General features: G+C 48.1%; 1 protein-coding gene across 1 annotated transcript in view; it reads right to left on the bottom strand.

Annotated features, from left to right (window-relative positions):
• The window catches only part of Itgb3 (integrin subunit beta 3), a 65,404-nt gene that overhangs the window by 38,567 nt on the left and 10,167 nt on the right, over window positions 1-16,670 (bottom strand). Inside the window, exon 2 of the mRNA XM_055592571.1 lies at window positions 8,275-8,360. Within this exon, the coding sequence (XP_055448546.1) occupies window positions 8,275-8,360 (86 nt within the window). The remainder of the gene's footprint in view (window positions 1-8,274; window positions 8,361-16,670) is intronic.

Raw genomic sequence — 16,670 nt, 5'->3', positions numbered from 1 at the left:
AATAGAATAGAATAGAATAGAATAGAATAGAATAGAATAGAATAGAATAGAATAGAATAGAATAGAATAGAATAGAATAGAATAGAATAGACGCAAGCATATAAATAAAAGGTTTCAATGTTATTTGGGGAAACTTCTCTTTCCTGGAGGACAACAAGCAACAATATATGAGTCATTTCTTTCTGTGGGCCAAGGTTAAAGCCATTAAAGCTGCTGTGTTAGATACTGGCAGCTTATAAGGTCCGTGATTCTGGTTTCCTGTTTCCTGTCTTCACCTAGGACAAAGCTGACAGAGTGGAGACAGTGGAGGGTAAGGAATAAGAGCACAGAAATGATCTGGCTGAGACTGACCCTCAGCATTGCCACTGACTAAGAACCAGAGCCCGACACACAGCTCTTCAAGGCCGGTTCCTTCTGTGGCAGCGTGAAGGGGAAAAGCTGTCCTTGGCTACAGACAGATAATCAAAACCACAGAGACAGAAGGGGAAATGACAATTGTCAGATGCTGGGGAGAAGAGGAAGGAAGAGTTGTTTAATGGGCCCAAAGTTTTAGTTTAGCAAAATGAAATTAGTTATGGGGATGGATGATGGTGAGGGCTTCACATTATAAGTACATTTAATGCCACTCCACTGTACACTCAAAATGGTTGGGGTGGAGAAATAATAAAATGAATGGTCAGAAAGGGGCTGAAGAGATGGTTCAGTCAGGACCATGTTTGCTACAAAAGCATGAAACCTGAGCTCAATCCCCAGCACCCATGTTTAAAAGAACAGAAACCTGGTATGGTGACACATGCCTGCAAGCCCAGAGCTAGGGAGACAGAGACCGGAGGATCCCTGGGGCGTGCTGATAGTGAGGCTAGCCATGTCAGTGAGCTCCAGATCCAATGAGAGTCCCTGAGTCTCAAGAAATAAGGTAGGGAGAGAGAGAGAATCCACACATATACACACCACATGCACACGAAAAGGTCAAGATGGTAAATTCTGTTATATGTGTTCTGCCAAGATAAAAAAAAAAAAACTTTAAAAAGAACTAACACTAAGAAGAACCCTTCACCACAGGGATGTCATGCCAGGCTAAGTAAGACCACGCATACAGTAGGTGCTCAGTAGTGTTAGCTATTAATATGATATGTTTATAAGTAGCTCCTGAATGAGCTACAAGCTGGGAAAACTACCCATGAGGACAGGCTGTTGATCAGACCTATTCTGTCACCTTCCTCCTTCCCTCTGGACAAAAAAAAAAAAAAAAAAAAAAAAAACAAAAAAAACAAAACACTGTCCCATCTCCTCTCAGCCTCCGGGACTCTGTGTGTGCTCGCACGCAAGAATTAAACGTTCTTGGAAATACACTGAAATCAGGAAACAGGCCCCAGATCTAGGTCACCCTGAGTTTGCTGTGCGACCCCACAGAAGTCACTCAGCGCCTTCGTTTCCTGATTTGTTTCATAAGTGGGGTTGGGGAACATGACGTTTCCAGTTTCATCGTGTTCAAGCATATGTAAGCAGCACTGACTCGTGAGCTGTCATGTGCCAGGTGGAGAGGACTGGTCTGAGAGCTGGCACACCCCTGCCTGGACCTATTTCCCAACGTCTAGGTCCTCACACTTTCCTAACTACCGACTTCCAAAACCCACCACCACAAAAAAAAAAAGTCAGTTCCCAGAATGACTACTAACATTTTCTGAGCACTTGCTGTGTGTAGGTACGGGACAGGCACTTCAGAGCAGTCGCTGCAATGCTGATGGCTTGGTAATGCTGGAAGCTTATTACTTTACAGGTGAGGAACCCAAAGAAGCTTCACAATGAGGAGCTCAACTTTCTAAGTAAGAAAGTTGAGGCCTGAAAAGTTAAGTAACAGCCGGGTGCTGTGGCGCACGCCTGTGATCCCAGCACTCAGGGAGGTAGAGGCAGGAGGAGCTCTGCGAGTTGGAGGCCAGCCTGGTCTACAAAGCGAGTCCAGGGCAGCCAAGGCCACACAGAGAAACCCTGTGTTGGAAAAGGAAACAGAAGAAGAAGGAGGAGGAGGAGAAGTTAAGTAGCTTGCCCAACGTTGCAGAGCTTGGAGTGACGCAACTGACTGGCCGCCTAGATTTTCCGCCTGGGAGTGGCCTCATGAAGGGAGTTTTATTGCACTCTGTGCACCAGAGAATATAATAAAAAAAAGTTGAAAGGCTAGTTGGGAGGAATGGGCCTGGGAGGAACCACAAGAGAGAATGTCCCAGGCGTTCAGAGAACAGGATACAAGATAAGGATGTGGGTAGCATGGGGACCGATGGATAATGTCCTCCTGTTCAGCTGTGCCTCACCTGGTCGCCAGGACGCCTGCACCCACAATCTAAAGCTCAAGAGGTCCCCCTCTGAGGAGCTGAGGAAGTGTAGATGGTGACACAGTAGCAGCACAAACACATTCACACCTCACATGCAACACACACACACACACACACACACACACACACACACCCCAAACCTGACCCAAACAGAAACAGAAAGGGGTTTCTGGCCAGTACCTTCTTTCTCTCTGAGCTTTTCAGATACAAGGCAGGAAAATGGCCTCCACATAGGGAGAAAGACTTAACCTTCTTGGCTGCAAATGTCCCGATAGGGACATCACAGACTATCCCTGACTATGAGAGAAGAAACTCTGTATCCTGACATAAAAGCAGTGGGAAGAACTCATTGCTGGATACTCCCAAGTTCTCTGCTCAACCACCCATGGTCACGGGTCCCTGGTACCCACCTCTCATCCCTCCAAACCCTGCATTCCTAGGAAGCAGTTTCTTCCTTCTAGAACCCATGCACACATGTATGCATACGTGTACATGCATGTACACACATGTAAACATAAACACAACACACAAATACATACAACATGCCACCAATCTTATCCCTGATTCCAACTGCCCACAGACCTCAGGAAAAAAAAACCTTCCCAGAAAGGCAATGTCTTAGATCAAGATGTCAGAGAAGCTGAGCCTCTCCAGAACAAGACAGAGGCTGAAGGGGGGCACCGGGAGGGGAGACTAGTCGCTGACAGAGAACAGCAGGCCACCAAGCATCTTCAGGCGCAGCAACGGGAGAGAATGCTTCTGGGGGGCTCTCCTCACTCCACTCCTCACTCCACTCCCCAACTCCACGGTCTTAATAAGAGAGAGCTGAATGCTCGGCAGGTGTCGACAGTCCTTATGCTTCCTATGAATTTTCTCAGAAAAATAAACACTGAAAGAATGAGACCAGGCTGTCTCCCTCCCTCCCTTCGCCATGGTTGACGTCAGAGGTCAGACACCTAACAGACTTGCTCATGGGCCCAGCTCTTTCCTGACGGCCTCCTGCCCTCAGACTATCCCAAAGATACCAAAGCAACGTCCTCAACACCGTTGGCCACATTCCCACCCAGGTCCAACGGGAGAAGGGAAGACAGAAGACTAGAAAAGGGATTGACATTAACGTTCTGGTTCCCACCGAAACCGAATGTTACACAGGAGTCAAGCCCCGCCCCCTGGGGGGAAAAGAATCACCCACGGAGGTGGGAGGCTCCGTGAGCTGATGGATTACCTCCCCTTCCTGGGAGGGTGACACATGCTATTAGGACCAGCCCCCCTTAATCCTGTTTGGGGAAAATACAGCATGAATAACTGCCAGTGCGATATCTGTCTCACAGGGTTGGGCAGGAGCTAAAATAAGACTTCGGGACGATTTCAAAACACGAGGTCCCTCAGCATGAGTCAAACAGACTCAAATCCTCTGGGGGTCCGGTGTAGAGAAACCTAACAGCAGACGCGGTCCCCATGCTAGCTGCCAGTGCTGTACGGGCCCTCCTCGCCCCCCTCGAGGAAGCCCTGGGAATAAACCAGTGTGCTCCACTCTACAGAGCCGCCTCCGTCCCCCCAAACTGACACTGCAGTCTGGGCAGCTCCTGGCTCCCCTCGGAATTATCTGAGCGCTGAGAGAAGAAGGGAGGAGAGACGGAAGGGAAAGAAGGCATTTTAGCTCCTTTAGGATTCACGCTTTGCTGGGGGTGAGCGTGAGGGGCACACTCCCACCACTGTGCTTATTCGTTTGGGTTTGCTTGTTTTGCTCGGTGAGGCAGGGCTTCATTTAGCCCAGGCTGGCCTTGAACTTGCATGTAGGCAAAAATTACCCTGACCATATATACATACATGTATATATACATACATACACATATATACTTACATACATACATACATACATATGTCTGTGTAGGTTTGCCTGTGCACACACACGAGAAAACCAGAGGAGGGTGTCAGGTGTCTCTTCCTCCATCACTCTCTAATTTTTTCTTTTCTTTTTTTAAAGACAGGGTCTCAAGGGTGTAGCCCTGGCTGCCCTAGAACTCTCTCTGTAGACCAGGCTGACCTCAAACTCCCAGAGATCCACCTGCCTCTGCGTCACCAGCGCTGGGATTAAGGGCGTGTGCCGCCACACCCAGCCACCTTGTCTCTCTGGGATGCACTTGTCGCTGCTCCCCATCGCTGGAGTTAAAGGCAAAAGCCACCGTGCCCAGCTTCTACCAGGCTGCTGGGGATTTGAACTCAAGTCCTCTTTCTTTCACAGTAAGCGCTTTTATCCACTGAGCCATCACCCTAGTTGAACCTTGAACTTACACCTCCCCCTTGATCCTCCCACCTCCACCTCCTGAGGACCAAGACTACAGGCGTGCGGCCACCACGCCCCATCTAAGTGCTGCTGGATTGAACCCAGGGTCTCATGCGTAACACAAGCTGAATCACATCGCCGGACCCTACTACACATTTTTGTTATTACTTTTTTTTTTTAACAATAACAAATTTGGAGGCAAACTCAAGGTGGACATCTATGCTCCGGGTTAAAAATGAGTACAAAGAAACAACAGCCATGACCATGAGACCCTGATGCGCATGCGCGCGCGCACTCGGTAATTACTGTGCTGAGCCTTTCCCCTGCAGATAAAAGAACAGGACTGGAGTCTTCTGCTTTACCGTTCTTCCTCTTTCATCCTTGGATGCCAGTTCGTGAGCTAGCATTTCTTCCTGTTTTAAGGTGGCCAAATTTAGGAAATATTCAAAGCATACCGAGATGAAAATGTATTTGCTATTTACTCCAGCTTGAGTTGGGTGTTCTGTATTTATCTGGCAACCCCAATTCTGCCTCCACCCACCTCGTCCAACCCCAGCCTCCACCAGTAGCATTGTTGACCCCCCCCCCTTGCTGCCATAACAACCTGTTCTGATGCAATAGGTCCAAGCTCCATCCCGGGAGCCTTTCTATTGAACAAGCACTTCAGGCTTGTTAGTTACCGTATGATCCCTGAAAGTACTAGACTCACGCCACTCACTCCCAAAACACAGGTTCTAGCTCTGTGTGAAGCTGGTGTCGTCGCTAGCTGTCACAGAGATGACTCCTTATCCCAGTGCTGGCTAGCTAACCCCGTCCCTATCTCTCCTGAACACACCCTACGCAGATAGGCCCCAAACACCCCACTCACACAATTGGCTCTCTTTCCCTCCTCCCCAGCCAAGGGCTTGCTATACACACCCAGGAGCTGCAGTCCTTCAAGGACCACAAGCTGAGCCCAACCAGTTGTTTGCAGAGGCACTGCCAGCATGAGAGCCACCTTGAAACAGTTGAGGCAGGGGGCTGCATGGGAGCTCCCAGCCCCTCCTTGGGTGGTTGTAAGTCAAGAGCAAAACACTTTCCACTTTCCGTAGTTAAGCTTGGCCTGTACGAGAGAGGTCCTGCTCCCTCAGGAAAAAGATGACAGCCATGTTCTAGTCACAGTCCAGGGTTCCGCCCTGCCCCACTTCTGACTCCCTGACCCCGGCCTTCCTCCCTCTCACTTAGTGAAGGTAGATGTGGTCAATCACTGTATTCCATTCAGAGAGGACTAATTCACTGGGCTTTCTACCTCCCCTCTTTAGTTTCCTTCCATCCTAGCTTCCACCCATTTCCTGACTCCACCTCATCAACAGGCTGATCCTTCCCAGCCTCTCTCCCTCTGGCCCCTCAGTGTGCCCCAGAGGGCAAATGTTCACCATAGTGATTGGTAAATATTCCACACTTGCGTCTAGTCACATGGAATCTCCTCACATGGTCTTAGGCGGGACCTTGGCTGGTCAGAACCCAGCTCTGTAAGATACAGATAGGTTTAAAAAAAAAATGGAGGAGGGGGCCCAGGACTGGGCACCCCTCCAAAGGACAGGTTCTCTGGGGATTCTTACTTGTTCCCAAGACTCTCTTGCCCATCTCTACACTGACTGTATGTTGAAGGGGGTGGGGAGGGGGGAGACACATCCTTTGAGTAGGTCTCCTTCAGGGAGCTCCCCTCCGGTCCCCTCTGCTCCAGCCAGCCAACTTCAGGCCACCCAGTCCAAACGAGACAGCCTCTACATCCCACCCCTTCTTCTGGAATTGTTGCAGAATTACAACTTCCTCAGAAAGGAAGCTTCACAGAACCGTGGTGAGGACCAAAAGCAGGAGGATATGACAAACGAGAAGGAAGAAGCCGTGCCACGGAGCCACGCTTGAGCCTCCAGTGCAGCCCAGAGGGGAGGGGCACCTGTGGGGGTGGAGAAGAACAGGCTTGCCCTCCCCAAACCCCAGAGAATGTTTCATTTGCTAAATGAGATCAGTCTGGCCCAGATGTTGGGCAGCTGCCTCTAGGAGCAGGAACTGCTCAGGAGGCCAAAGCTGTGTATGGTGCTGGCCTTGGGAGGCTCTGGCAGCCCTCCTCTGGGGGATAAACACACCCTTTAGCTTCCTTCCCCCAAGTCTGCCCAGGAGGTTGCCTTTTTAGGAAACCCAGAGGATCCAGAAGAGACGCAGACAAGAGAGTGAGGGGCTAGCTAGAGTGGCAGAAGAGCTGTGTAGGAGAGGCTGTAGCTCTTCCACCAAGTGGCAGAGGAGCAGCCAGGCCTGCAGCTCAGGTAACCACCTGCCTGGGGTTGGTGACTCACTCCCACTGTGACTGCTGGGAACCTCTCCAGACACATGCACACACCCCCCTCCACCTCCCCACCAGCCCTTGCCAGCTCCAAATTCCCAGCCTGGCCACAAACATAGCCATTCCCTCAGACACACTCATTCCCCAGGGCCTCAGACACAACAAACCCTCTGCCTAGACACAGCTAACCCTTTCCTGTCACCCTCTGGTCCTCACCAACGGGCTGTGCTCCTTCCCCCATTGACACCTCAGAGAGGGAGGGAGGGAAGGAAGGGAAGAAGGGAATAAGGAAGGAAAATAAAGGGGCCTCATCATCAGAGAGAAGGGAAGGCACACAAAACAACCACAAGATTTCTCTCTGGCTGTTGTTGTTGTTATTATTATTGTTGTTGTTATTGTTGTTGTTGTTGTTGTTGTTGTTGTTATTATTATTATTATTATTATTATTATTATTATTATTATTGGGGGAAAACACACTGGCCTCCCTCCATACCCCTAGCACCTCTCTCTCATTTTGCGACTAAAGCCCTTCTGTCCTGAGGTGGTTCAGCCCGAAGCAAGCAAAGGCTGGGGAAAAGTAGCAAAAGCCACAGGCAAGAAAGATACGGAAGCCAAGTGGCTGGAGTGGGAGTGCAAAGCAGGCTGGAGACTCATTACCAGCTGTCCACCATCCTTCAACGTGGAGACTTCACCTGGTCTTCTTGCTCAGAAGGGGAAAGAGACTGCTTTTAGGAGGAAGGAAATAGTTCCATGTGCCTGCACCTACACAAAAGCACCCAAATCTAGGGAAATAAGGTGTGAACTGAAGCTTGGGCAGATGGGAGATGGGGGTGAGGGTGGGGAGCCATACCAGTGTTGAACGTTCTACAAGGCCAAACAAATGCTACAGGTTGGGAGCCAAATTATTTGGGGCTATATTTTCCTCCTAAATAGCCATGGATTGCTCGCCTCTGGGTTTAACTTAACATTCTTGAGACTGTCGAGTAATGTCCTCTTTGGAATTTGTAGATTCCTAGCTCCCACAAAGCCAGAGGCTGGGAAGGTTAGGTGGTAACACCAGACACTTACAACAGAGACTTCCTTGCTTTGCCGTAACGCTCCTCACCTGATGTTCCACTGATGTACCTCTAAAACACTTTGCCCTATTACCTTCTTTGTCCTGTTCCTATAAAACCTCCACTATACTGGCTATCATATTGAAACACAGTATTGGAAGCAACCTGAGTCTGTGTTCCTTGGTCACAGTCACTTATATTTTCCAGGATAAAGCACCTCATATTCCTTTTGAGGTGAGCACTACGTTTTTGCATTGACAAAATAAGGCATAGGCTTACCTCATCCGAGCACCAGGCACACACAGGACTCACAGCCAGACACTGCTTGCAGGAGTTCACGCCTCGGGTGGTACAGATGTTGGAGTCTGCAACAGAGGCGTAGACATTAGCATCTGACTCACTCAAGGCAGTGACCACCCTGCCCCGACCACCCCAAATTTCCCACTCAAGTGAAGATTTCCCAAGTACACATAAACACGTCCTAACCCCACCATAGACATTTACCAAACATGGGCTGTTGATAAGCAAGAAATAAAATAAAGAAGATGGGGAGAAACTCACTGCTCCATCAGCTGATGAGGCCACAGTGACAGCAGCTGATAGGACCGAGCGACGTGACAGCAGCTGATAGGACCGAGCGACAGACCCCATCATAGCGGATAGAAAGGCTTTCATCAGTGACTGGTTCTATACCTATACTGGGCAAATGTGAAGCCAAGGCCCAGAGTAATGGCCATGTGCCTTCTCCATGTAGCTGTAGTCATAGCCACTGTACCAAGGACCGAAGGCTCAGATGCAGTAAGATGAACACCTAAAGACTGTGGAGCAGGGGCCAGAGTAACTTTAATGGCCGTCTTCCACTCTCTGAACAAGTGTTAAGCTTTCTAGTACATCTGTCTTGGAGGCCAACCATGAAAAGCACAAAAGAACTAGAGCTGAGGTTCTCAACCTGTGGGTCTCAACCCCTTTGCAGTCTGCATCCTGTATAACAGGTGTTTACGTTACAATTCATAACAATAGCAAAATTGCTATTATGAAGAAGCAACAATATAATTTTATGGGTGGGGGTTTTCACCATAACATGAGGAACTGTTACAGGGTTGCAGAGTCAGTTGAGAGCGGTTGAACTAGAGATCAGGAAAAACTAACTGAGGCTGGAAGACCATGCACTTCTGAGTTGGAAACAAGGGCCTGAGCTCCATGCTGTGCCCCTGAGCAACTCATCTTGTCTCTATGACCTGGCTAATCTGTCACACAGGAGTTTTGCAAGAATTCAAAAAGCCAAGAGGATGCTTCAAGATGTCACTCAAAAGTGAAGAGTCCTTGTATTGAAAAAAGTCAGAGAAAAGACTGCTGGGGGAAACCAGGAGAGCCAAGAGAACCAAAATAGCGCTGAGAAGTACAGCCAGGAAGTAAGCCCGGGCATCTGCCTCTGTGGAAGCCTCTCCCCTGGCTTGGTGTCTCTGGGCTCGGACAAATAAATCCCCTCTGGCTCAGGGAAGCCTTTTTCTCCCGGGAGCAGAAGGAAGAGCCGTTCTTCCTCATGCTGCCAGTCAGTCAGCCACCCTGGCAGCTCCCTCGCCCGACTTTCTGAAGGGCCTCCCTTTGCCCATAACTCTTCTTTCTGGCTTTGTCCCTAGCAAATCTATTTCCAAATAAATTATCCTAATTACCGGGGTGTTTTCCCCGACATCTCCAGAATTTCTCACCCGGTCAAATGCCTATTTCATTATGATTGAATTCTAGCTATCTTTATTATCTGAGCAGAACACGCTCAGAAAAAGACCCGCCCTGGCCAGGGACTGTCTGCACCTTTGTCTTGAACTGACTACGAGGGTTTACAACTTTGTGCAAGTTAACAAAGAAAACCGATGACGACAGAAATCTATTTTTTATAAGAAGAACAATTATGATTCTCATCCAACAAAAATGCCAATGACGTCCACCTGGTAGAAAACATAAGCCACAAAAGTTAAAGCCTATTGTTTTATAGACATTAGCCAATTTAAAAAAAAAATCTATTAGCCAATTTGTTTCCATGTAACTGACCAACTATAAAACTCCCTTCCTTTCCCTCCTGAAGTGGTCCCAACACCTCACTGGTTTCCACACTGTTTAAACTGATTAAAATCTTTGACACACGTTCTTTTTATTTGTTTGTATGAAAATAATACCGTTTACTCTTTTAAAGTTTCGTTCTAAGAGGCTGGGAAAATAGGTCAGTGGTACAGTGAATGCTTAGCATACATGTAGCTCTGGGTTTCAGAGCCAAATTATTTGGGGCTATATTGCACCCTTGAGGCCTGCCTGCCCCCCTGCCTAACCCAGCCCAAAGATGTACTGGCACCAACTAAAAGGTTTTGGGCTCAACGGTTTCATTTTTGTTGCAACTGAGCTAATTTCTAAACAGTATGCACAAAGTTCTAGAATAAGACCTGTGGAAGCAGGCCTGGCACGCCAGCCACACTCTGCCAGGCGGCTACAGCAAGATAACTGCCATGAGCTGCATCTACCCTCAAACACATAGCAAGCACCAGGCCTGTTACAGCAGGATTCTAGTTCAATACCCAGATACAGATTTGGATATATAGGCATGCAAACACATACATGTAATATATAAACGCTATCGCAGACAACATAGCCTATCATTTATCTTCTCGAAACACTGGGTTGTACGTGGAATCCTTTTAGCACTGCTGAGAGGCTCCAGATTTTCTCAGAGGCTTGGCTCTATCTTGCTTCAACGGCCTTTTTCCATTCCTGATGTGACCAATGAGATACCACTGCAAGCTCATGAACAACTCCTGGTCTCTGTTCTTGGACATGAATAAAACAGGAGAGCGTGTGTGTGTGTGAGAGAGACAGAGAGAATGTGTGTGAAAAAGTGTGTGTCAGAGAGAATATGTGTGAGAGTGTGTGTGTGAGAGAGAGAGAGTGTGTGTGAATCTGAGTATGGGTATGTGCATAAACTGTAAGATGGCAATCGTGGTATTGGTTCCAAGCCTGGCCCCAGGGCATCAGAGTTGAGCAACTCGCAACAATGCGCTCTCTAATGGAGGAAAAGTAGCTGACATTTCCACAGATGCCGGGTTCTGAGCCCACAAAACCAGCAGTGCCACTCAAGGCTTCTCCCTGCAAGGGCAGTCTGGCCAGATTTTAGCCTCACAGTTGTTTCACTCTCCTGGAGACATGGACATGCCCCTCTTCAGGAGAGTTCTGGGAGGAACCTGACCTGGGCTATTTTAATAGCTGCCCTCTTTGGGGGAGGGGGGAGTTTCATGGAGACTGGCAGCAAAGAGTGACCCTGGACAGAAATACCACCAACGCTCGCTAGAAAGAGAGGAAACCCAAGAAGAAATAGTTAGAGTGAAAAAGCGTAGGTGGGATGGGTAGTGTCAAGTTCTTTTTCATTACATTTATTTGTTTTGTTTTAGAGAGAGAGAGAGAGGATGAGAAAGAATGAATGGGCACATGTGCCACAGTACATGTGTGGAGGGCAACTGGAGAGCTGGTTCTCGCCTTCCACTGCGTAGGTCCCAAGGACCAAACCCAGGCTGTCAGGCTTGGCAGCATGTGCCTTTACCTTCCTGAGCCGTTTCAACAGCCCAGCCCAAGTTATTCTTCAAAACCTTTCCCAGTCTATCCATTGATCCATGCACCCATTCTCAATTAGCATTCCTGTGAGCCCTTGACTCACAGCCGAAATAGAAGGCCCTGCCAGATGTGAAATAAGAAACAGCAGGCCCCTCCCAGTGCCAGCAGTCCATGACCTCAGAGGATGAGCTGCAGGGGTGTGTCCCGTAGGAAGCCATGGTTACCCTAGTCCCTTGATCCCTTATTCTTAATGAACCCCAGGTGGACAGTGTGAGAACCAATGATCCCCAACAAACTCTCCAACCAATTCCTGCCGCTGAGGGCAGGAGCCCTGGAATGCAGAGGCTGAAAGTGGCTGATTCATCAGAAGTCTCTGAGCTGGGCCCATGCTGATTCAGAGGACTGCTGCTCCCTGGCTGCCCCTCCCTCCTCTGTGCCTCTGTTTCCAGTCATTCATAAAGCCTGTATTCCCTCTAAACCTCTGCAATCCAGAAGGGCTTACTGGAGGAGTCGGGGTGCTCACCAGAATGTCAGAGAAAGCAACGGATGACCCCCCAAACCTGTGGGAGAGAGGCCAAGCACTGCTGGCCAGGCCTGGTACACAACAGGAGGATGTAAGGCTTAAATGACCGTTCTTGAGCACAACAGCTGGCCCACATAAAGGGCTCCGTGGATGCTTGCTGCTACAGTTGTTTTTGTTGTTGCCATTTTTATCCTTAGCTTCAAGCTGTTCGGAGTAGACAAATGTTTTTGCTATTTTTTTTTAATTCCTTAAAGTCATTTTATAGCACACCAGGCACAAAGCTAATTAAGTCCTGAACAGGGGGGTTAAAGATGCGAAGTGTGGGACCAAAAAGCATCAAGATGAGGAAAACTATAAACAGAGCAAGGAATGTGCATTCAAAAAATCTAATCTAGGAACGGTGGCTGAGAAAAGGCAGTCGCTGGGAAACACAGGCAAGGCCATCCAAGAAGTTTGCCTGAAAAGTAGAAAGAAAAAGGCTGTGCTTTGGCACATCAGCCTCGTTCACAGAACCAGAAATGAGATAAAGGGTAAGGGGAAAAAATAGAAATAAAAACGAAACAAGGAAGGGAGTTGGAACCAGAAGTCATGATGAAACCTTGAGGGCCGTGCTGAGGACATGTTGTCCAGTGAGGCAGGATGTCGGAATGTAGGGACAGGACACCCTGGTGAGGCCAGGGACCCGCAGGGCTTAGTTAGGGTGAGGACAGAGGATGGCCTTCCCTAGTGAACACCATGCAGAGCTCTCACTGCCTGCCGGAGAAAATTCCTGGCCTGGAGCCTCAGCCCTGCCACTGAGCTTCGGCCACTTCCCAGTTAGGTCCATGGGGTCACTAGGTGACCCAGGTGGTGCCTGATCTTCCATGGCAGTCTCCTGGGTGGGTGAGTCAGGGAACAAAACATCTCATGCTGACGGCCCTCCCTGTGCGCACATGGCTTATCAAGAACAAGTTGCAAAGAACACTTTTGGCTTTTATTTCTCCCTTAAGGGTAGCTCAGTAGCCAAAAGAAGGGAGAGAGAGATGAGACTCAAGACAACACAGACATCTGCCCTCAGGAACAAAAGGCTCCAAGGATCATCACTGAGACGGTAGAGAGCTCAGACTCCAGTAGCTCATAAAATCAAAGACCGTGGTGCAGGGTACCTGGTTTCAGATTTTAAGTCATTTCTCAAGTGCACCAAAGACAATTAAGTGTGAAATTTAACAATAGAAATTGTTTGTGATTTGCCTCTATCAAGACTAAATATCAAAATACATTATGGGTTGAATACACACACACACACACACACACACACATACACACACACACTGCTGTCTTAACCCCCAGTACCTGTGAATGTGACCTTATTTGGTCACAGAGACATAAACAAAATGAGGTCATTAGTGTGGATACTAATCCAAGATGACTGATGCCTTTGTTAGAAGGGGAAACCCCGCATGAAGGCAGCCACAGAAGGAAAACATCATGCGGCAGCAGAGACAGAGCCTGGGGTGACAAAGCTGGAAGCCGAAGAATACTAAGAATTACCAGCCACCACTAGAAGCTAAAAAGAGGCAAAGATGGGTTCTACAGAGACTCTCAGACACACATTTTTTATGTCTGAAGCTACCAATTTATGGGACTTGGTTGCAACAACCCAAAGAAATTAATTCCAAGCGGATTTTCATTTCCATAGCCATATATGACATTATTTTGATGAACATATGTCCTTACTTTCATGAACTGTAACAACAACAAAAGCCATCCTGTGTTGTGGGTATAAACGTGTTTTTCTTTTAATCCCAGGTGTGGGATGTGGGACTGATCCATATTGTCCATAGCAGCAAACTATTTGCCTCAGGCAGGCTCTGAGAGGAGCTCGTTGCCACCTGCAGATAGTTTAAATCTTAGGACTCTGAAGAGAGAATAAATGCCAGGTCCCAGAGAGTGTGGAGGCTCCGAGAATGAACAAGGCTGCTCCTGCTTCCCCCTTGCTGCTCCTGTTACTGTTGATGTAGTGAGACAAGAAGTTGGAGATGTCCTGAAAGGATTGGACTGGCTTCAAGTTACCCAATGACCCTAACCAGCAGGAAGCAACTAAGAAAGAGAACTGTGCTCCCTCTCCCACTAACCCTTTTTCTCTCCTATCTGATGTTGGGGTGTTCGAAAGGATTGGGGTAGAGTAGGGAGAAAGAGATATAAGAAATGTAAATAAAAGAATTTTTTTTTTAAGTACACCAAAAATCCTGGAATGGAAACTTTGCCATGTTTCATCCACCCATGGGTAAGGTCAGAAAAGGTCATTTAGCTTTGGACCAACTTTCCACCAATATTTATCAATGGTACTCTCATTCATTCATTCATTCATTCACTCAATCACTCAACAAGCATTCAATGAACACCTATCTGCACTCAACACTCTCTTAGGCACTGGAAACACATGGATGAACAAAACAAACCCTGATCTGGTGATGTTCATGTTTTGATGAAGAAGATAATGACAAACAAACAAACAAACAAACAAACAAACAGCAAAAGCAGAGACATATACTTAAAAAACAAAGCCAAGCAAAGCTCTAGTGATTAAGTGGAGAGCTGTCTCAGCTAGAGAAAATGGCCTGGAAAGGTCTTTCCTGGAAGTTGGCGTTCTATAACGATACTATGGAGTAGATAACGGGAAGCATTCCCCAAAGAACAACGACCAGCACCAGATGGACAGACCTCCTCCTGTTGAAGAGATAGCAGGAAGACAGAGGAAGGAGAGAGGCAGGGAGGCTGGAGAACTAGGGCCTCAACACTCCAAAGCTGGACATGGTTGGGAGCGTGGTCTTCATCACACAGCAGAAAATGCTGAAGCAATCTGAGCAGAGTTGAAGGGGAAACACTCAGCCGGACCACCATGCACAGGATCAGAGCCAGAAGGAAAATGGATCAATTAGGGTATTAGCCGCTCTGGGCAACAGATGTCTACAGCTTGCATTTAAGGGCAGCGGGGTTAATGGTGTGGTCAGGACTTGCTGGTGGCTTTGGCATGTAGACCTGAGGAAGGAGTTGAACCTGCACAAGTACAGCCCCTTCAGAAAAAGTTCATTATGTTTTGGCTAACTGACCCTCCAGCCACTAGGACCCTACCATGTCTGGTTATTTTCTCTAAACGGGTTAGTTAGGAAGCCATGGCTGAAGACTGCAAACCCCATCCTGTGAACAGTTGTGGTCTGAAGCTAATGCTTAACCCTGGGGAAACAGAATACAGAGTCAGTGAAACATGGGACAGAGAGGGTACGGTGGACAAAGAGGTCAGACCAAGAGGTCTAAAGTCTGCTCTGCCGTTCTGCAGACCATATGACCTCAGTGGTTTCCCTTCACCTCTCCGGTGTTCTTTTTAAGACTTATGGCTGACCCCCGTACTTAGCGGGCCACCCAGCTTTATCAGACAAGCTCTGGGAACCCCAGACAGCTATTTTTATCCCCACCAGCGCGGTCTCCCAAATATGGGCATAATATTTACTGCCCGAGGAGTAAGTGAGTGGCACATGTGAAAGAACCGTACGGTCTGTTTTCCTCCCCACTATCCTCGCTCCAGTCACTTCCTGCACCAGGAGTGTACCTCATCACCGTTCCTACCTCCGGGCCACACCTAAGAGGGCCCTTCGTCTCTGATGGGATGTAGGGTAGGAAATCAGCCTGCCGGGGACAGGAACCCCCAGGACCAGACCTCATCAGTCACTAAAACCAGTTTGTGACTTTCGGTGAGTCCCTCGCTTCTATAAGTCCCTTTCAGCTTTTCTGTAAAACAAATTGTACTCGATTAGAGGATCTTTGAGGTGCTATTGGCCAGAGAAAAACGTATATTCTTCCAGAACAAGAAAGCATCAACTAATAGTGTAGAAGCCATAGACAGCATTCATGGGACTGAAGTCCCTTGATGCACAAGTGGACATTTCTTCTTCATGGCCTAAAGTTTGGGCCAACTGTTGCATTTTTCGAGCTCTAAAAGGTTCTATTCACACCAGCCCCACCTCCCAACTGACTCATTCAGTGTGCAGGAAACATGCCCATACCATGCTCTGTCTCACACCCAGCCCAGTGGTGTCCTGGAGGTGACCTTGGTCTCCAGCTTTGCAGTTCCGGGGTATCCCTCCCAGCTCTTTCCTCCATGCTCTCCATGGCAGGAGGCCAGGCAGCTGTGGTGTGAACAGTTCTGACAACCAGTCCAGGTGAGAAGGAGAATTAGCTCTACCAGTTTTGGAAGATTCTTTGGTGGACATTTACTAAAACCTGAGACAGGATCCCAGCACCTCAGAGGTAGAGTCAGGAGGATCAGGAGTTCAAGGATAGCTTCATCTATAAAGTGAGTTCAAGACTAGCCTAGGCTAAATGAAACAGTGGTGGTGCACACCTTTAATCCCAGCCCTTGGGAGGCAGAGGCAGGTAGATCTCTGTGACTTCAAGGCCAGACTGGTCTACAGAGCAAGTGCCAGGACGGCCAGGGCTACAGAAAAAAAACCCTGTCTCAGAAAGCCAAAGATAGATAGATAGATAGATAGATAGATAGATAGATAGATAGATAGATAGA

The sequence above is a fragment of the Psammomys obesus genome, unplaced genomic scaffold (genome assembly GCF_907164565.1).
Source record: "Psammomys obesus unplaced genomic scaffold, mPsaObe1.curated_primary_1811, whole genome shotgun sequence".
NCBI classification, from domain to species: domain Eukaryota; kingdom Metazoa; phylum Chordata; class Mammalia; order Rodentia; family Muridae; genus Psammomys; species Psammomys obesus.
This window is presented reverse-complemented; position numbering and strand designations above follow the sequence as displayed.